General features: G+C 45.0%; 1 protein-coding gene across 1 annotated transcript; it reads left to right on the top strand.

Annotated features, from left to right (window-relative positions):
• Positions 1 to 406: 406 nt before the first annotated feature.
• On the top strand, positions 407 to 19601 carry LOC115466212 (negative elongation factor E-like). Its single transcript, XM_030197326.1, has 11 exons — positions 407 to 553; positions 7875 to 7970; positions 9750 to 9819; positions 10020 to 10165; positions 12463 to 12537; positions 15099 to 15136; positions 15941 to 16149; positions 16262 to 16406; positions 17065 to 17119; positions 17818 to 17920; positions 19459 to 19601. The coding sequence occupies exons 2-11, from the start codon at positions 7896 to 7898 to the stop codon at positions 19530 to 19532; spliced, it is 990 nt and encodes a 329-aa protein (XP_030053186.1). The 5' UTR covers positions 407 to 553; positions 7875 to 7895; the 3' UTR covers positions 19533 to 19601.
• Positions 19602 to 20860: the final 1259 nt, after the last annotated feature.

Here is a 20860-nt window from a genome sequence, read left to right as displayed (position 1 = left end):
AATGAGGTGTATGTGGGGAAAATGATGGGGGAATACAGAGAAGTTGTTGGAGGAGGGCAACATGCAGGGTGGGGGAAGGGGCTGGGTGGGTTTAGGATGACTGGCGAGGGAAACAGTCCTTCCTTCCCAGGCACAAGCTCACTCTCTCTCTCTTGCAGCTCCATGGTCCTGTCACCCCGGCGGCGGCTGCTTCTACCTTCCACCCCGGAAGTGACGCGCGCACGACGACCGCCCCCTACGGGGCGGAAGTCCTCCATGCTGGCTAACCTCCTTGCACGACAGAAGGGGCGGAAGTAAACACCGCCAAAAATCTCGACCAATGAGGATCGCGAACAGACAACATGGGCGGGGGAAAAAGGAGACTCCTGATTGTGTCATTAACAGCGCGCCGCAGTGGGCGGGGTTGCTCTGGGATGTCATCATCATGCGGACAGTGGTTTAGTCTGGAGTGGACTCTGGTACTGGTTCGGAGTGGCACTCGGATTCTGGCCCAGTGGTTTGGTGGTGGAGGAGGAGGAGGAAGTAGCACCAGGACCAGCATCTGAACAAGGAGGTGAGGCTATTTATTTATTTACCGCCTTTTTGAAGGAATTCACTCAAGGCGGTGAACAGTAAGAACAAATCAAACATGAGCAATAGACAATTACAGCAGTAAAAATATTCAAAAACAATATAAAGTATGGCATAATTACTACTTACAATGTCAACACAATACGTAATAGAACATTTTAATTGACAGTGTAGGGTATAAGCAAAGATGGAACATATAGATAGTTAAGAGAGTAAGAAGAGTTAAAAAGGTGACTGATTTAAAGAAAGTTGTACATGAGGTCAGAGAGATGGTTAAATATTATCTCAGCTAGGGTAGGAGCAGGTTCCCCACTTATGATGTGTGGCTAACCCTAGCAGCTCTACCGGGGCAGAGATAGGGTTGCAAACTGGATCCAGATTTGCTCGACAGGGTTGATCGTTTATTGTTTATCATTTATTTGTTTACTATACCGTAACTTATTGCTTTGCAAATCAGAACAGTTTACACATCTAAAATATACAATAACAAAGTATATAATTTAAACTAGCAAATCCATTTTCTGATAGAATAGCCCAAACAAAGCTTCCATACAGGAGATAACAAAGACAGTCATTTTCATCAGTCATACATAATTATCTAAGTTATAGCCCTCCTTATTGCATAAAGCAATTTATATCATACCTGTGTGGTTTTCTTTATCAACAGAAGAAATCATATTTCAAAAGCAGTTTTTAAAAAATAAGTTTTTAGAGATATACGGAAATGCGTGTATGATTCTTCTTCCCTAATTGATTTTGGAAGGGAGTTCCACAGTGTGGGGGATAAAAAGAAGAAAGCTGAGGTACGTGTGGACTGCCATCTAGCCCTTGAGGGTGGAGGGATCACTAGTCTATTGTTTTGTAACTGTCTTGTCTGTCTGTATTATTTAGATTGTAAGCTCTTTTGAGCAGGGACTGTATGTATCAGGTGTTCAGCGCTGTGCGCATCTGGTAGCGCTATACAAATGCTAATAATAATAATAATGTTGGTGTGTATGGAATAGTAAGATTGGCAAGGTAAGATGGGGTTGGAAAATGGAGCGTTTTATATGTCAAAATGAGAACCTTTAATTTTACTGTATAAACTATCGGAAACCACTAAAGGCGATATAGAAGTGGTGTGGTCCTGTCATATCTTTAGGGTCGACAGATGATACGAGCAGCCGTATTCTGAATTGTTTGTAACCGTTTTAAGTTGGATTTGGTAGTGCCTGCATAAATAATGTTACAGTAATCAAACCGTGTTTTAATATAGGCATAAGCTAGGATACGTAAGGAGTCCTTATCAATAGCATTTCTGATAGAACACAATTTCCTTAGATGGTAAAAAGACTTTTTTTACTACATCAGATATTTGGTCATTGAAGGAAAGAGCAGAGTCTATAATCACACCTAGATATTTAAATGATTGTACCAGAGCTATTTGTCTGTTAAACAATATGGGTATTAAGGATGCCACAGGGCTATGGCCCGTTACCCAGGACGCTATGGTCTTATCAGGGTTTAATATATCAAACAGTGTTTGGAGAGCCACCTAGCAACCTCGTCGAGACAATCCTGAGCTGGCTTTAAATCTATGTTCAATGGGTTTATATCTAGTGCTGGGCTTACCCCAATGCATGCAGAAACTTGTTGCCTTGCGTTTCATAGGGAATCAAATGGAAAAATCAGAACTACAAATCTCTTCATGCAATGGGGTAAACCCAGGGCTGGATCAGCCCTGTCAGGCGAATTTGAATCTAGTTGGCAACCCTAGGCAGAGACCTTCCTCCCATCACTCCTAGCCAGAAAGGGCGATTTCTTTCATTCTGACCCCTGCTTGCTGTGTCACCTTCAGCAAGTTGACTTAACCTCAGCTTGTACTCTGCTTAGACTTCCATTCCATTCCTAACTTGAAGGGAGGAGGTTCCCAGAGCTGGTGCAAGAGTAAAGGGCGCCCTAGATCAGTGTTTCCCCAAGTCTGGTTTTCAGGATATCCACAATGAATATGCATGAAGAGATTTGCCTATAATGGAGGCAGTATATGCAAATCAAGTTCATGCATATTCATTGTGGATATCCTGAAAACCTTACTGGACTTGAGAAACACTGCCTTAGACCAAGGGTGGGCAATCTCAGTCCTCGAGGGTCACAATCCAATTGGTTTTTCAAGATTTCCCCAATGAATGTGCCGTGAGATGTATCTGCATACAATGGAAGCAGCGCATGCAAATAGATCTCATGCATATTCATTGATCCCAACCTTAGAGTGAAAATATTTATCCTGTTATAACAGGGGCGTAGCCACGGGTGGGCCTGGATGGGCCCAGGCCCACCCATTTTCCCTCCAGGGCCGCCCATCCGCATCTATCCCTTTTGTCCCATGGAGGCAGCACTTCCTATCTGCCCTGTCTTCTCCCCAAGCTCCGCTGCATCGGTCCCTCCCTGCAAGTGGAATCCTCCTTCGCCGGTCGCGCTGCGCTGCCTGCCATGCACACGCAGCTTCGCTCCTCCCCCTGCCGCGTTATCTGGCCTGTGATGCACTTCCTGTTTAGGGCCGGATGAACGCAGCAGGGGGAGGAACGAAGCTGCGTGTGCATGGCAGCGCAGCGTGACCGGCGAAGGAGGATTCCACTTGCAGGGAGGGACCGATGCAGCGGAGCTTGGGGAGAAGAGAGGGCAGGAAGGAAGAGCTGCCTCCGTGGGACAAAAGGGATAGATGCGGATGGGCGGGCCTGGAGGGAAAATGGCTGAGCTGCTGGGACATGGGAGGGAGAGGAGGAAGGGGCTGGAGGGAAGGGAGAGAGTTGCTGGGACATGGGAGGGAGAGGAAGAAGGGACTGGAAGGAAGGGAGAGAGCTACTGGATATGAGAGGGAGAGGAAGAAGGGACTGGAGGGAAGGGAGAGAGAGCTACTGGATATGGGAGGAAGAAGGGACTGGAGGGAAGGGAGAGAGAGAGCTACTGGATATGGGAGGGAAAGGAAGACGGGACTGGAGGGAAGGGAGAGAGCCGCTGGGACATGGGATGGAGAGGAAGAAGAGACTGGAGGGAAGGGAGAGAGCCACTGGGACATGGGAGGGAGAGGAAGAAGGGACTGGAGGGAAGAGAGAGCTGCTGGACATGGGAGGATAGGGAGAGAAAGAGGGGAGATGGATGGAAGGATGCAGAGAGAAAGGGGAGAGACTGGAAGGTTGTGGAAAGAGAGAGGGGAGACTGAACAGAAAAGGGTAGCGAGATAGAGACACTAGATGGAAGGATCAGGAGAGAGGGTAGATGGGTGGAAGGATGAGGAGAGAAAGAGGGAAGACACTGGATGGAAGGATAGGGAGAAAAAGGAGACGCTGGATGCAAAAGAAAGAGGGGAGCTGCTGGATAGAAAGAGGGAGAGGACAGAGTAGGGAAAGACTGGAGAAGAGGAAGGGGCATGTGGAGAACAAGGGTGAGGAAAAGATTAAAAGCCATAGGTGGTGAATGGACAGGAAACCCTGGCAAGAGAAAGACGAAGGAAAGCAGAATCTAGAGACTGGGAGCCACACAATGAGAAAAAGTAAATGGCCATACAACAAAGGTAAAGAAAATAATTTTATTTTAATTTAGGATAAAGTAATATGGTACCTGTGTTAATAAAGTTTCAGAGACCAATACTTCCTTCCTTAGGTCAGGAGAGGATACCATAACAGCGTTATGCTGACCTGAGGCAGGAGGTTTTGGCCTCTGAAAGCTCATTGAAAAGGGTGTTAGGCTTTTAAATAACTTTTCTGAAACCTGATGCACTGAAAAGCAGCACTTTACCCCTGTGTGACAAATGCATCTGATCAGTGTGACTAAATTTTGCTGGGGAAGGGGGATAGAGAGAAAATTTTGTGCCCACCCAGTTTAGGTTCAGGCCCATCCAAAATTGGCAGTCTGGCTACGCCACTGTGTTATAATCTTTCTTAATCCTATACTTATTGATAACAGTGCAACATTTGTGCATTGGAACAGTTGAAGATCTATTTGATCAACCCTTGCGGGTAGAGAGAATAATAAGGCACACGGAGAAATGCTGGATTTTTCAGCATTTTGGCACACTGTTGAAACAAGTTGTGCTAGCGCTTGGCACGGTTTGATGACGTCTACAGCTATCCGTTTCTGGCAGCACTGTTGAGCGTACTTGCTGAACTTTTCAAGCTCACAGGATAAAATCATTGTTTTTCATTTGGAGAGACATACGGACTGAAATTTATATGCAAATAATTAACATCGGAGGACTATGGTAGCAGTGCTCATTTTGTTTGAGCACTGTAAGCATATTTAAGGATTGATGTAGTACAACTTATAGCATGTATTAGTAAGGCATTGTTTATGTGAACCTTTATAGATAATTTTTTCAGTGATGATCGTTCCACAGTGTAATATTTTGTAGGATGTATGTGTGAGTGCGTGGTGTGTATGGAATCTTGGACAGGGTATTGTAAACTAAGGTGTTTAAGATTACAATAAATAATAATTTTTTTTGACTACATTAGAGAGTATTTATAAAGCTGTTGCACTGTTATCAATAAGTATAGGATGCATATTTATTGGGGAAATCCTGAAAACCCAACTGGGTTGCAGCCCTTGAGGACTGAGGTTGTCCACCCCTGCCCTAGACCAACTTTCAGCCATACACCCACCTCAGTTACTTTTCAAGTCTTTAGCCTGCCCCCTCCCCGATTTTGATGTTTTATTTATTAGGATTTATTTACCACTTTTTTGAAGAAATTCACCCAAGGACGAGGTGTGCACAGCAAGAATAAGTTGAACGTAGGCAACAGACAATTGCAATGGTAAAAATATTAAGATAACAGTACATAGAATGTATTTATTTATTTATTTGTGACATTTATATCCCATATTATCCCAAAGAAGTTTGAGTTCAATGTGGTTTACAATAAACAGTATATGATATATAACAAAGAATAATGCATAAGAAAGTAATTTGTTATGGGAACAAAAGGGGAAAGAATTGGCAAACTAGAATTAAACGTATGTGTTTGGCTGCAGCTAAAACAATGATAGCATTGAAATGGAAACAAAGGCTAGGCCCTACAAAGCAAGAATGGAATGATAAACTATATATGTTGATGGGAATGGAAAAGATGACAGACAAGCATAAGGGCAAGTACAATCCAAACACAGAGGAATGGGTACATTTATTAGGGCTGTTGAATGGAAAAGGAGGAGAGAGGGAGATAGTGATTTAGAATACGAGCTGGGGGGGTAATTGGGATAGTGAGGATGGGTGGGGAGAGGGAGGAGGGGGAGAAAAGGGGAAGGGAAAAGGATGATTGTCATAGCAAGATCATATGGGAGAATTGATTTCTAAATGCTTGTCTCTTGGACACAGTAGGAAAATTGTTGTATTAGTTAGTTATAGGAGAATCAATCTCCATGAATTTGTTGCTTTGATGTAGTAATAAAAAAAGTTTTACAAAAAAAAAAGAAAGTAATTTGTTGTAAGAATCCAATCTTACAATATAGTATCATAAACATACTGGGATAGCTATGGATGTTTAACTTTTAGAAAATCTATTATGAATGAGAAATTGTACATGAAGCAAAGAGAAAGTTAATGGTAAATAGAGTAATAGCCAATTCAGGTAATAATTAATTGTTTGAGATATGGTCGTTCTTTGTGAGGGTTTGTTTGAATAGAAACGATTTGAGGATTTTGCAGAATCTAGTATATTCCTGTATATTTCTTATTTTGGGTGGTAAGGAGTTCCACCATTTGCTTCCTAGGTAAGTGAAGTCTGCAGCGTGGACAGTTTTGTAGATCACTTTTTGGGAGGTGTAGTCTGAGATAGTTTCTTGCCTCATAGTTAGTGTTTCTATGAGGTAAGCTTATTAATGGTACCATATAGTCTGGAGCTGTGCCATTTAGTATTTGAAAGATAAATGTACATAATTTGAAGGTGATTCTCGCTTTGATGGGAAGCCAGTGTAATTTGATTAGAGGCACTTTCAAAACAAGAGATTTTGTATATGAACGTGGCTGCAGTGGTTTGAGCTGTTTGGAGTTTTTTCAACAGGTTCTCCTTACAGCCAGCATATATGACATTACAATAATCGAACTGGGATAATGTTAATGATTGTACCAATAGTCTGAATGTTTCTGATGAGAAATAGGGTCTGATCCTTTTTAGTTTCCAAAGAGACCTGAAAGATTTTGTGATTACTGAGGAAACTTTGGTATCAAATGTTAATTGTTTGTCTATAATTATATCTCAAATTTTCAGATTATTGTCAATGGGGAATGAAGTGTTGTCAATTGTGAAACTGTTGTAGTCGTTTTGGTCAAATAGGTTGGCAATGACCATGAATTTAGGTTTTTCTTTATTTAGCTTTAGTTTGGATTCTGAGGCCCAGGTTTCCATCAAATTTAAAACCAACCAGTGAAGAATGACATCACAAGGAGGAAAAAAAGATCTCATACAACTGTGGCAAACGAGGAAAAACAAAAAAAGATAAAATTTTATAATGCAAGGTATAAAAGAAATATATTAAAAAATATGTTCAGGGTTTTTTTGATCCATGATTACTTTTTGCACTGTGGGCAGAAGAATCGCTAAAAAAAAGAGTTGTTTTTCCTCATTTGCCACAGTTGTATGAGATCTTTTTTTTCTCCTTGTGATATCATTCTTCATTGGTTGGGTTTTGATTATTATCTGCAATTGATTTCAGTGAAGCTGATCTGTTTTATAGTTTCTTCCATCAAATTTAAGCCACATTTTGCCTTTTGTAAGATAGATTGGCAACACAATACACAATAAAACTTCTTAATAGATAGCATGGGGTGTAAGCAAAGGTGGAACACAGAGAAACTAAAATAACAGGGTTAGAAATAAGGGGGGGGAGGTGTAATTTAAAGAAAGTTGCATGTGAAGTCAGAAGGATGCATTAATATAAGTTCTGCTAGGGTGGGAGTGTAATTAAACGTCAGTCTTGATCACGTGACTATCCCATAATATTCTAGTGGTTGTTGGGGCCTGTTGTTCTGCTTTGGCTACAGCTGCTCTTTGCTTCCACCATGAAGCTGCTGTGCTAGGCAGCTGCTAAGTCTTGCCTAATGATAGGCCTACCCCTTATCTTCTGTTGCCTGCTGTGTAATCTTTAGCAGTCACTTAACTTCCTTTCATCCAGTCTCAGAAGCTCTTTGTGGCAGGGGCTTCATAAGTGTAAGGGAATCCGCACGTAGGGAGAGAAAATCCATTAGATGTGACAATCAAAAGGACCTAAAAGGATTTTTTTTTCTTCTTCTCATTTGTATTTTAATATTCTTTATTTTTTTTCCCTGAAAGGAGAGCGGAGGAAAGGACAAGATGGTTGTATACCCTGCCAGCCTCACAGAGGAGGAGGAGATGCTGCAGAAGAAGTATGCCAAGCTGAAAAAGAAGGTGCGAACTCCAGCCTCTGCTTAATTCCCTGGGTCATTTTGTGCCCTGAGCACTCAGTTTTGTAAAAGACGGAGAGGGTGGTGGACGCTTGGAATGCCCTCCCGCGGGAGGTGGTGGAGATGAAAACGGTAACGGAATTCAAACATGTGTGGGATATGCATAAAGGAATCCTGTGCTGAAGGAATGGATCCTCAGAACCTTAGCTAAAATTGGGTGGCAGAGCAGGTGGGGGGAAGAGGGGTTGGTGGTTGGGAGGTGTGGATAGTGGAGGGCAGACTTATACGGTCTGTGCCAGAGCCGGTGATGGGAGACGGGACTGGTGGTTGGGAGGCGGGGAATACTGCTGGGCAGACTTATACGGTCTGTGCCCTGAAAAAGACAGGTACAAATCAAGGTAAGGTATACACATATGAGTTTATCTTGGGCAGACTGGATGGACCGTGTAGGTCTTTTTCTGCCGTCATCTACTATGTAAATATCAGAAAAGCAGGGTGCTGCTATGTTGTTTACAACTTGTTGCATTCTGAAATTTGACTTTGGCCCAAGCAGCTGAAGGGAAACAAGACTTGGGCACATCAGGATTCTACATGGGAACCTAGTTCATAGTGGTAGATACAGATCCATTGGCTGTTCCACTCTTTCCATTTATTCTGCTGAGGATACAGCTTTCAGCTAAAGAAGTTTGGCTGCTTGCAGGTTATCGTTCCTTGTAAGAGTCAGTGTTTGTTCCCTGGTTCCTTGGTTCCCTACCATCCTGCATAGAATGTTCAAGTCAATCCCCCCCCCCCCCCCCCCCCCCCCGGTGTGTTTTATTACCAAGGTCTATAATAATCTAAACAGCTACTAGATCCGGCAAGGCCATTGGCCTAACTTCTGACTTTCTAAGTTCACGTGGTCTTGCCACCCCCAACTTGCTGGCGTTGACTGCATTGTTTTTAGAGAGTTGCAACCTACTGGTTCCCATTGGTTGCAAGCCTTGGCCTTCCATCCTAGAGGGCTGCCAACAGGTTTTTGGGATATGCCTAATGCAGTGCTTCTCAACCTAGTCCTCGGGGCACACCCAGTCAGTTTTTAGGGTATCCACAGTGAAATCTCAATGAGGCAGATTTGCATACCAAGAAGGCAGTGCATGCAAATCTTTCTCATGCATATTCATTGTAGATATGCTAAAAAAAACCCACCAACTTGGCTGGGTGTGCCCTGAAGACTGGGTTGTGAAGCACTGTCCTAATGAATATGCATGAGAGATTTGCATATCTTCTGCCCCCATTGCATGCAAATCTTTCTCACACATACTATAAAGTATACATGTATCACTGACACTTATACCACCCGCTTTCTAAAAGTTATAGGGGAGGGGGAATCCTCCATGAAGCAGCAGTTAAAACCCTAACAACAAAGGGGGGGGGGGGTAACCTACACTGAGCAGCCCATGCCGGTCTTCGTTTGCTGTCATTTACTACGTTACTAAGCTTCGTTACAGAGTCTTGGCCTGCAGATCTATCTATTAGGCTGCCTCATGAACCGATGATCCTGAGACATGCTCTTTCCAGTCTGGTACCCCCCCTTCAGCTGCCTCTAGCTTGGAGTTCTTTGTTTGCGTCTCCTGCATGGCTTAAATTTTGGCTTCATGCTTCTCCCTTCTTCCCCTCCAAAGTTAAATATAAATGCTGCAGGCTAGATGCATCTGAAGGGGGTGGGTGGGAGGCGAGACATTTGAAGGGGCAGGGGAGGCCTGGTCACATGAAGACATTGATTATGTTTGTGTTACTCTTTCAGAAAAAGGCTTTGATGGCCTTGAAAAAGCAAAGCTCCACCAGCCAGACGACCCAAGGAGGCATTAAGAGGTGTAAGTGTATTATAATACGTAAACCACTCTGTAACCACGAAAAGGCAGCTTATCAAATCTCATCCTCTTTCTCCTTATACCAATAAGATGGTCTGACAGAACACCCCTAATTATTTTGTGGGTTGTGAAGGATTAAAGAAAAGTATTAGACTTTCTGGCACTATGATTCCTCCTGATCCTTTCGTCTTGTCCACGGACAGCTCTCTCAGACCAGCCGGTAGTAGACACGGCCACTGCCACGGAGCAGGCCAAGATGCTGGTGAAGAGCGGAGCTATCAGTGCTATCAAGGCGGAAAACAAGAATTCTGGGTTCAAGCGTTCACGTACCCTGGAGGGGAAGCTGAAGGTAATGGCTGGGGACCTTCAGGAGGGCCCCATAATAAATTAAATGCCCTAACCTCATGTTTGTGCTATTTGTCTGTCTTGAATAGATTGTAAGCTCTGTGGAGCAGGGACTGTGTACAGCACTGTGAAAATAAGTAGATAGGCAATAGCATCATTGTGGATTTTTTTTTTTTTAAAGCTGGCAGGTTTCCTTTTGCTCTTTGATAATTCCGCTTAACCAGAACCAGGGCTGGAGGCTGGACCATGAGTACTTAACTCTTTTTTTTAATATATCCTTGCTGACTTACTTTGGGGGACCTTGTGGCTCGTTACAGAACCATTCAGTCATGGGCCTAACTCTGACCTCTAGATGTTGCCATTAACAGAAGAACATAAGAATAACTGTACTGGGTCAGACCAATGGTCCATTTAGTCCACTATCCTGCTTCCAACAGTGGCCAATACAGGTCACAAGTACCTGGCAGAACCCCAAAGTTTAACAAGATCCCGGAATCCCAAAGAGTAGCAACATTCCATGTAGAACCCCAAAGAACAGCAAGATTCTGGAATCCTAAAGAGTAACAAGTTTCCATGTAGAACCGCACAGAACAGCAAGATTCTGGAATCCTAAAGAGTAACAAGATTCCATGTAGAACCCCAAAGAGTAGCAACATTCCATGCTACCAATCCCAGGGCGAGCAGTGGCTTCTCCTATGTCTATCTCAGTAGCAGACTATGGACTTCTCCTCCAGAAACTTGTCCAAACCTTTTTAAAATCTAGATACGCTAACCACTAAGTAGAAATCCATTCAGTAATTTTTATGTGCACGCTGCTTTGAATTCTAATATTGCCTCCTTCACAAGTTCCCCAAGCCAGGGGAGTAAAAGCCCCCAGCTGCGATTGGAGCCCAGGTCTCCTCCATCTGTCAGTGCACAGCACTGACACTGAGCCACGGGCCGCCTCTGGCCTCAGTAGGTTTGGCAGCTGCTTAGATTATTAAAAAGCTTGATGCTGAAACACAGGCAGGGAAGGCAGCAGCTGTGGAATTAACTGTGGGATACTGTAAATATATCTACCCAAGTGGATAGAGAAGTACTTGGCTGAACTGCATGGAGTAGCATTTACAGTCATCAGCACAGGAGGTTTCAGAGGAGGCTGGGGTGACCCATATTGGGAGGGCGGGGGGACGACCATGATTAAAACTCAAACTTCAGTGAGTAGATATGTGAACTAACACAAAACACAGTAATACGACATACAAGGGGACCTGGGTGGTGGATCAAAGAAGGTGAAATCAAGGCCTGAAATGGGTGACCTGTGGAGGCTGTAGCAATTTCTGGACATGCTTGGGACAGATGCAAGGGCCACTGCTGGGGGGAGGGGGGGGGGAAAGGCTTGAGAGGTCAGGGCTGGTGCAAGGGTATTAGTCCACCTCTTCCTGAATTATCTGAGTCAATGGGCTCAAAACTGCCCATCCCTCCCTGCTGGTAAAAGTACCTCCTATTGTTTCTTGAGTTCGTGTGGCAGTCTGGATTGTCGTATTTGCCCAGGCATTTAGCCATTAAATTTTACGTTTTCCCCAGCACTCATAGTCATTGCTTACAATTCTGTCTGGTGGAACCTTCTGCACATTTCCAGTAAACCACAATTTCACGTTGCACAGGGCCGGCCCAAGGCAAGATGCTGCCTGAGGCGGAGCTAACATACTGCCCCCCCCCCCCCCCCCCAGGGCAGTGTTTACCTCATCATGTTTCAAACCTGGCAGTGATTCCCATACGCTGCCCTGCCGCCAGCACCCGCCTCTTCCCTTTGCTGCGTCTGCTTGAGTTTCTGATGAAACAGGAAGTTACATCAGAGAGGCGGCCACAATAAAGGGAAGAGGCGGGTGCCGGAGGCAGGGCAGCGTATGGGAACTGCTGCCACTGCCGGGTTTGGAATGTGACGAGGTAAAACTCCGCGAAGGGGGAGATGCTGCTCCTGAAGCATGACGCCTGAGGCCCCTGCCTCAGGTGGCCTAATGGTCAGGCCGCCCTGCCTACTCCAATCCTTTTTAGTCTCTGTGGCCACCAGGGTCGTTTCCCAATTGTCCTCCCTAAGATGCACATCTGTGGCGTGCCCTGCACCTGAACCCCAATGGCGGAGTCCATAAACCCCCCCCCCCCCACACACACACATACACATACACACACACTTGTCACCAGAACTTCTGTATTTTAGGGTATTTCGATTGTGTCTGTATTTCTATTCACACTGTCTGTTTCTGTGTGTGTGCCTGGCTGTGTGTGTGCGTCCATGTCCTGACTTCTGTCTCTCTCCAGGACCCGGAGAAGGGGCCAGCACCCGCCTTCCAGCCTTTCCAGCGCAGCACGTCGATTGAAGAGGAGACGGCAGAGGTACGCAGAGCGGGACCAGTTACCCTTTAACATGAGAGAGATGCAGGCCCCAGTCCTAGATCACATCTGTGCAGGAGACCACTGATAGACAGTTTGTGAGACTTTCTTACAGAGAGATTTTTACTGATTTCAGACTGGAGCTTCCCAGCCTTTGAGAATCCATGAGACTGTCTGTGCTTCACCGTTAAACTTTAGCCAGGCGCTGACCTGTCTAGTACATCACATCTGATGGTTCATCTGTGCTCAACAATCTCTAAGCCAATTATCCTATATAATAAAACGCACCTCCAACATTCTGAAGCTGACTGCATGACTGAGGCATTCCTGCTCTCTGTATCCATCTCCTGAATTGACATAAAGTACTTCCGGGTTCGTCACAAGCAGAAGTGACCAACCACACGAGGTTTCTCGGCTTCAGAATGTTGGAGGTGCATTCTGTTAAATAGGATTGGTCAGTTCCTTGAAGCACAGCCAGAGCTCAGCGTCCTGCACAGTAACACTCAGACACCAGAGAGAGAGAGGGGGGGGGCCTGTCACCAGAGAGAGGGAGGGAGGGGGGCCTGACAACAGAGAGAGGGGGGGAGGTATCTCTGTCACACACACATTCTCTCTCTCTCTCTCTCACAGTCAGTGTCTTTCTCTCACTCTCACACACTCTATGTCTCACACTGTATCACATTCACTCTCTGTGTCACACAGTCACTCACACACTCTCTTGGTCTCATACACTCAGTCTCACAGACAGTCTGTGTCTCACACACACTCTCTCTCTTGCACACACTGTATCTGTGTAAAATACACTCTCTCTCACACTGTGTCTCACATATGCACTTGCACACACTCTCATTCTCACACACACTCTCACAGACACACTCACACCCAGACTCTCTCACACACACACACTCGCACATCCACTCTCTCTCTCACACACAGTCACTCTCACATACACTCTCCCAAACATACACACTCCGAGGAAAACCTTGCTAGCGCCCGTTTCATTTGTGTCAGAAACAGGCCTTTTTTACTAGTATACAAATAAAATCAACATAAAAACAGAATCAATATTAAAGTAAGCAACACATCGCACAACAAATTCACACCATCAATTGGTCAGAAAACAAGAAGGTTTTCAGTCTTTTGACATTCCCACTAGCGAGTCCATGAATGAATGCCTGTTGGCTCTTCACTTCATATCCTAGGACCCAGCTACATAAAAGCCATCTGCCAGGACCCTTCCAGATGAAGAGGAGCAGCGGGAGAAGACCCTGCTGTGTCCTGCTTCACTGTATAGCAGGGGTTCTGAACCCAGTCCGTAGGACATAAATGGCCAGCCACTCTGGTTTTCAGGATATCCACAATGAATATGGATGAGAGAGATTCATAGGTACTATCTCTCTTATCCATGTTCATTGTGGGTATCCTGAAAACCTGACTGGCTTGGCTGTGTCCCAAGTACTGGGTTCAAAACCTCTGCTATACACACGACGTCACTGGCTGATTAGCAGCAGACAGCAATGGCCTTTTTTTTCCAGACAGCTGTAATGCCTCACAATTTGATGGATTTAGCTTCAATTTATTGGTTGATTAACCAGCCCTTTAATTTCTCAATAACTTCATCCTGCTTCTCCATGCTCACAATTAGCTGGTTAGAGCAACGTTACCCAAGTCCAGTCCTGGAGTACCCCCTTGCCAGTCAGGTTTTCAGGATATCCGCAATGAATATACATGAATTTCATTTGCACTTTGTGGATATCCTGAAAACCTGACTGGCAAGGGGGTACTCCAGGATCGGACTTGAGAAACACTGGGTTAGAGTAATTTTCGAAGGCATTTAACTAGATCTATCGGTATTGACCAGGTAGAGGCCTGACTGAGAATTTTTCCTTCCTCAGTACGGCTGAAATACGTTTGGGTTTCATTACGCACCTACTTGTAGCTGCATTAAGAGGTGTCGGGTGCAATTAGATGCCAACGTTTAGCTGCTAATATTTACACTTGTGTTTTACATTGTGTAAGTGACACCCAAGGAGGTTTAATTGACAGGAGACAGCGGGAGTGCATTTGGCCCATTATCTGGCCTGAAGCCAGTAGGCGGAGCTTGCTGTTGTACAAAGTAATGTATTTTGAGTGTACCAAGATGGCTGCTTGGGTGTAGACAGCTTCAACCTTGTCACGTGACACCTCCTGTTTATCAAACCTCCTTGGTGACGCAGCCTAAATATTGCCGTGCAATTGCGACTTAGGCTATACTTTATAACTGAACCTGGGCACCGAGAGGCGTAATACAATACTATCTTTAACGCACAGATTTTTGAAGTGTATCTTTTACCGTCCTTTATAGACTGGTCCCCAAATCATGCAAACACACATCCTCTGTGCCTAATTTTCAAAGTGATACAATCTAGATTGTGTCTCTTAAAAAATCTGCGCAAAATATGAATGTTAAAAGCACCAGCGTGGCCCATGTCATCGGAACCTATTTTAATCTTGCTGTTTTAATGTCTTTTCTCGCTCTTAACTTTCACTCTTTCTGGCTGTCTTTTCCCCTCTCGCTCTGGCAGTCTTCCAGGCGTCCACAGAGGAAGTCTCTCTATGAAAGGTGAGTCTCTGACCTGCCTGTGTGGACAACAGAGGAGGTGATAGAGAATTGTGAGCTGGGAAGTAGCTGGGATAGGAGTTCCAGTTATGGCACTGACCTATGTTGTAACCTTGAACACAGCGGTTTAATGTTAGTGCCTTCATTCGTAATGGGGCAGTAATATTAACACATTGTTACGTTAACTTTTTTTTCTGTGAAACACATTCTGCCCCAAGACAGCAGGAGGACTGAATGTCCCTGTAATGCATCCCGTCATGGGACAGAAGCAGGGACTGTGCGAGAGGACCAAGTGTCCTTGTAATATATCATGCCGTGAGACAGCAGCAGGGACTCAGTGCCTCTGCAGTTAGACAGCAGTAGGGACTGCACAAGAGGAGTGAGTGCCTCTGCCGTGAGACAGCAGCAGGGACTGCGCAAGAGGACTGAGTGCCTCTGCTGTTAGACAGCAGCAGGGACTGCGCAAGAGGAGTGAGTGCCTCTGCCGTGAGACAGCAGTAGGGACTGCGCAAGAGGACTGAGTTTCCATGTAACATCCTCTATTGAGACAGCAGGGACTGTGTAGGAGGACTGAGTGTCCCTGTAGCACATCCTGTGGTGAGACAGCTGCAGGGACTATGTAGGAGGACTGAGTGTCCTGTAGCACATCCTATGGTGAGACAACTGCAGGGACTGTGCAGGTGGAGTGTGTGTTCCTACACTAACATTTCTCTGTGGTATCATTTTAACTTACAAACCTTGCCTTGTCTCCGATTTTCTTTCCTCACTAGCTCCCACTCTCTCTGTTTTTTTTTTGTCCCTTTCCAGCTTTGTGAGCTCCAGTGACCGCTACAGGGAGACCGAGAAAGAGCCAGAGGAAGGCCGGGACTCAGATAAAGACTTGGAGCGGGACAGTCTGAGGAGCCATGAGCGTGATTCCTACGACCGGGAACGTGGGAGGGATCGAGATCGCGAGCGTGACAGAGACCGGGATAGGGACAGAGAGAGAGACCGGGACCGAGAAGGGTCTTTTCGGAGTGAGTGGCTTCCTGCTCTTATGCCTGATCAAATCAAATCAGTTAGAGGCTTGATCTATATGAGCTGATGGCTGAGATAGGATTGCAACCTTCCTTCTCTGTTTATGCTCAGGATCTGATTCCTTCCCTGACCGCCGGGCGCCTCGAAAGGGGAACACTGTGTACGTGAACGGTGTGGGAATGACACAGTCCATGCTCCGGACTGCTTTCAGCAGCTTTGGGAAAATTATTGATCTTTCCATGGATAGCCCACGCAAGTAAGGAAGCTTTAGAGATGGGGGGCAACAGAAGGGGGAACAGCTCTGTAAAAGAGTGATGATGTAAAGTCTCTTCAATTTCTATAATCCACTGGAAGGCTAAAAAAAAAACACAGACTGTGCATCCACATACAGTTCCGCCACATCGTAAACATCTAAATCCTCAAATCTGGCTTAGTCCCCTAGATCAGCACTTTTGCCCATGTCTGCATTAGCCTTTCTGGTTTTCTGTAGACAAAATTGTCATAACCGTGCCTGTCTTTATAGATAAAAACTTCAGTAATAGGCACCTCCCTCTGTGTAAAGATCCCTTTCCTCTCAGAGAGGGCCTGGAGGACTTTCCTGGAAGGCTGGATCACAGAATTTTTTTCTTATGGGGTTTATTTCAGAGGTGTGGCTAGTGGGCCACCTATCAGAATACTACTACTACTACTATTTAGCATTTCTATAGTGCTAAAAGGCATACGCAGCGCTGAACAAACATAGAAGACAGTCCCTGCTCAAAGAGCTTACAATCTAACAGAAAATAAATAAATAAAGTAAGCAAATCAAATCAATTAATAGCACTAGCTTTGCGACTCTGGCTCCAATGTGTACATTGTAAATATAAAGCCAGGAATTTGTTCTAAATTTAACTAGTCTCCCCTTTTCCTTCCAGCTGTGCCTTTGTTACCTTTGAAAAGATTGAGTCTGCAGATCAGGCCATTGCAGAGGTGAGAAAAAGACGGTGCAAACAACTCCCCTCCCAGTGCAGAAGTGATGCCTTATCTATATAATAATTTGCAACTCTGCTTCCCTGGATGGCTGGCTAGCTGGGATCGTAACAGCATGCTGACGTCAGCTCGCCTCCAGCGTTCTCTTCCCTCTCAGTGTCCCACCCTCGCGTACGAAGTAACGTCAGAGGAGGGCGGGACATTGAGCGAGAAGGCAAGGGAAGGCTGGAGGCGACGCGAGCCCAGCCTGCCGCTACCTCAGGTAAGATGAACGGCTTAAAGGCAGGGCGGCAGGAAGGACAGAGTTACTGGCCATGGAAGGGAGGGGAGAGGAGAATCACCGGACATGGATGGGATGGGAGGGCAGAATCGCTGGACATGGATGGGAGGGCATGGCAGGGCAGAGGAGAATCGCTGGACATGAATGGGATGGGAGGGCAGAGCAGAGGCGAATCGCTGGATGTGGATGGGATGGGAGGCGAGAGGAGAATCGTGAGACATGGAGGGGAGGGCAGTACAGAGGAGAATCGCTGGACATGGGATGGGAGGAGAGGGAAAAATAGCCTTGCTAGCGCCAGTTTCATTTTTTAGCGAAACAGGCTTTTTTTGCTTGCCACTTTATATAAATGAGCGGACAGCTGCTATTTTTTTTTTTTTAACCTTAATCCTGTCCTTCTGTTTCTCTTCCATGTATTCAGCTGAACGGTGCGGTGGTGGAGGACGTACAGATTAAAGTGAGCATCGCTCGGAAGCAACCAATGCTGGAGGCCGCCACGGGAAAATCGGTCTGGGGGTCCCTAGGTGAGTGGAAAGGGACTTGAGAGGGATCTGACGGGTGGTGCTGGATTCTCCTTGCTGGAATCCTTCGATGCTGCCACAGGAGCAGGGGCAAGGAAAGAAGAGCAGAGGTTGATAGTCAGAGAAGGTTTTTCCCCAGTTGTTCTTTAGTTACTGGGAGCAAAAAAGAATTTTCTTAACACCCTAGTGCAAGGAGTGGAGGAGTGGCCTAGTGGTTAGGGTGGTGGACTTTGGTCCTGGGGAACTGAGGAACTGAGTTCGATTCCTGGCACAGGCAGCTCCTTGTGACTCTGGGCAAGTCACTTAACCCTCCATTGCCTGCCGCATTGAGCCTGCCATGAGTGGGAAAGCGCGGGGTACAAATGTAACAAAAATAAAAGGGTTCTCAATCCTCAGTACACACCAAGCCAGTCAGGTTTTCAGGATACCCACAATGAATATGCATGAGAGATTTGCATGCCCTACCTAAATTGTATGCAAATTTATATCTCATTGTGGGTATCCTGAAAACCTGACTGGCTAGCAGGGGTTCTCAATCCAGTCCTCAGGACACACTGAGACAGTCAGGTTTTCAGGATATCCACAATGAATATGCATGAGAGAGATTTGCATGCACTCGCTCATGCATATTCTTTGTGGATATCCTGAAAATCTGACTGCTGGATGTGCCCCAAGGACCAGGTTGAGAAGCACAGGCTTAACCCCTCCCCCCCCCCCCCCCCCCCCCCGCCTTTACCACATCAAAATGCCTTTGTGTGATACTGTGGCAGAAGTGGTCCACACCCCTGAACCAGAGGTTTATTGCTTTGCTACTTGTGCTTGGGGATGGGGGCCAAAATGGAGTGTACTCCCCAGGTTATTCTGAACGAAGGCTCACTGTGCTGCAGTCCTGGAGAGGGGAGGTGCAAGTCTAAAGGGGCAGGGGAAAACCACGGGTCCCCAAATCCCAATTTCCAGCCTTCAGAGCAAACAATTTTCACTGGTTTTGAACAGAAATTTGAACTAGCCCTCTTTAGGGCTCTAAAAACAGGAAAAAATGGGGGGGGGGGGAGTTAGCGTTCATAGGAAGGGAGGGGTTGACAGGGCTTTGCTCAAGAGATGGGGCTTCTGAACCCAGTCCTTGGGACACACCAAGGCAGTCTGTTTTTTTGAGAGGTGCACAGTGAATATGCATGAGATAAATTTGCATGCACCACCTCCACTGTATGCAAATTTATTTCATGCATATTTATTGTAGCTATCCTGAAAACCTGAGCGACAGGGTGTGTCCCGAACAATGGGTCAAGAACCCCCAATAGAGAGAGCGTGCTTTGACAGAAGGTTTTTGCGACACTGTTCCTGAGCCCTCACTACCGTCCCCAGAGAAACCGATCCCAATTCTCTCCCCCCTCCATATCCTCCAGTGTCTGTCTGCACACAGTGATTTGGGGTGGGGGGTAGGGCTGCCCCATTAGGTTTGCAGGCCACAGGGAGAACTATTACGTGCTGCCTGACTGTCTCACGGATCCCATATGAGACTGTTCTGTTTCTTCTCATTTCAGCTGTTCAGAATAGCACGAAGGGCTCTCACCGTGACAAGCGCTCACAGGTCGTGTACAACGAAGAAATCTTTTAACAGTTCAGCGTTTTACGTTGTCAGTAATATTACACGGGTCTTTGTAGTACAATGAAGCTGTCATTTTTTTTATGTTTCAACTGTTTTTTATTATGAAAGAAATCAACATATCCACATCTTATAGACATTATAGAACTAATACAAGTATTTTTTTGTTCCTCCATTATCTTGTAACAGCATAATAAAACAATAATTATCTTACACAAGGATAGTGTGTTTCTTTTTCTTTCTCTGTGTGTTTCATTAATTTGTATTATCCATGAATTCAACAGAACATTGCATTATTGTCAACATCTAACATAACCAAATATTGTGCCACCTTCATTATCCGATATTAGTACAACAAATCCATTATTAGTTCCCACCATAGTATAATGTTGCATTCTTCCATCCTTATACCTACTATTTCCCTTTCCCCCTTCCCACCCTCCCTGCCCTCTTATTCTTCATGGTTCCCCCTGTAACCTATAAAATTCCCCATACTTTCCAGTATCGCATAAAGTCCACTCATAAGGTATTAATAATCAGACTTCGCCCTTTCTGCGTCATTTTTTCCAAGTAGCATCCCCAGATTTTAAGAAATCTCGTTTTTCTTTTATCATTTCCTTTAGCCTCTTTTGCTTCCCAAACCAACAATTGATGTACCTGATTACGCCAATGCCAGAAATTTGGCGGGTTGTGTGTAGTCCAGTGCTGCATAATACATTTCCTTGCTATCAAACATAATTTGCGCTTTAGCAATACTTTATCTGCATTTAAACTCGATTGTACCTCCTTCATATCCAATATGAGATGTAATGGATTCATATCTACTCTACTACATAACATACCTGTAAGATAGTTAGTTATTTGTCTCCAATATCGTTGTATTAATACACATTTCCACATCGCATGATAAATGGAGTTCTCGGCATTATGACATTTTACACAAAGAGCTGTTTCTATACCCCCTGCTTTATACAATTGAACCTGTGTAAAGTATGCCCTGTGTATCATTCTAAATGCACATTCCCTATAATCATTTCCCCCTATCAGGCATGGAATACTTTTGATTTGTGCCATTATATCCCAGGATTGCAAGTTCCTTCCCATATCTTTTTCCCATTTCTGTTTCAACAAAGTCATCTCCTTCGCAGGAGTTAGGCTCCATAGTCTCTGATATAATTGCGATATAGAAGGGGCATTTTCTGTAATTTCCTCAAAGAAGGTAATAATTTTATTACCTAACCTAATTATAAGTGCTTCTTTATTTAAATTTTGTATGTAATGTTTAAGCTGATAGTGCGCATAAGTATCTTGCCATCCAGGTTCCTCTTGATGAAGCAGCT

This window comes from Microcaecilia unicolor, chromosome 3, assembly GCF_901765095.1.
Source record: "Microcaecilia unicolor chromosome 3, aMicUni1.1, whole genome shotgun sequence".
NCBI classification, from domain to species: domain Eukaryota; kingdom Metazoa; phylum Chordata; class Amphibia; order Gymnophiona; family Siphonopidae; genus Microcaecilia; species Microcaecilia unicolor.
The sequence above is the reverse complement of the archived record's forward strand: the minus strand, read 5'-3'. Positions and strand labels throughout refer to the sequence as shown.

Coding starts and splice junctions, on each gene's coding strand:
- LOC115466212 (XM_030197326.1), top strand. CDS start 7,896: ATGGTTGTATACCCTGCCAGCCTCACAGAGGAGGAGGAGATGCTGCAG. Junction 15,137..15,940: donor AGGAAGTCTCTCTATGAAAG/GTGAGTCTCTGA, acceptor GTCCCTTTCCAG/CTTTGTGAGCTCCAGTGACC. Junction 17,120..17,817: donor CAGATCAGGCCATTGCAGAG/GTGAGAAAAAGA, acceptor CCATGTATTCAG/CTGAACGGTGCGGTGGTGGA.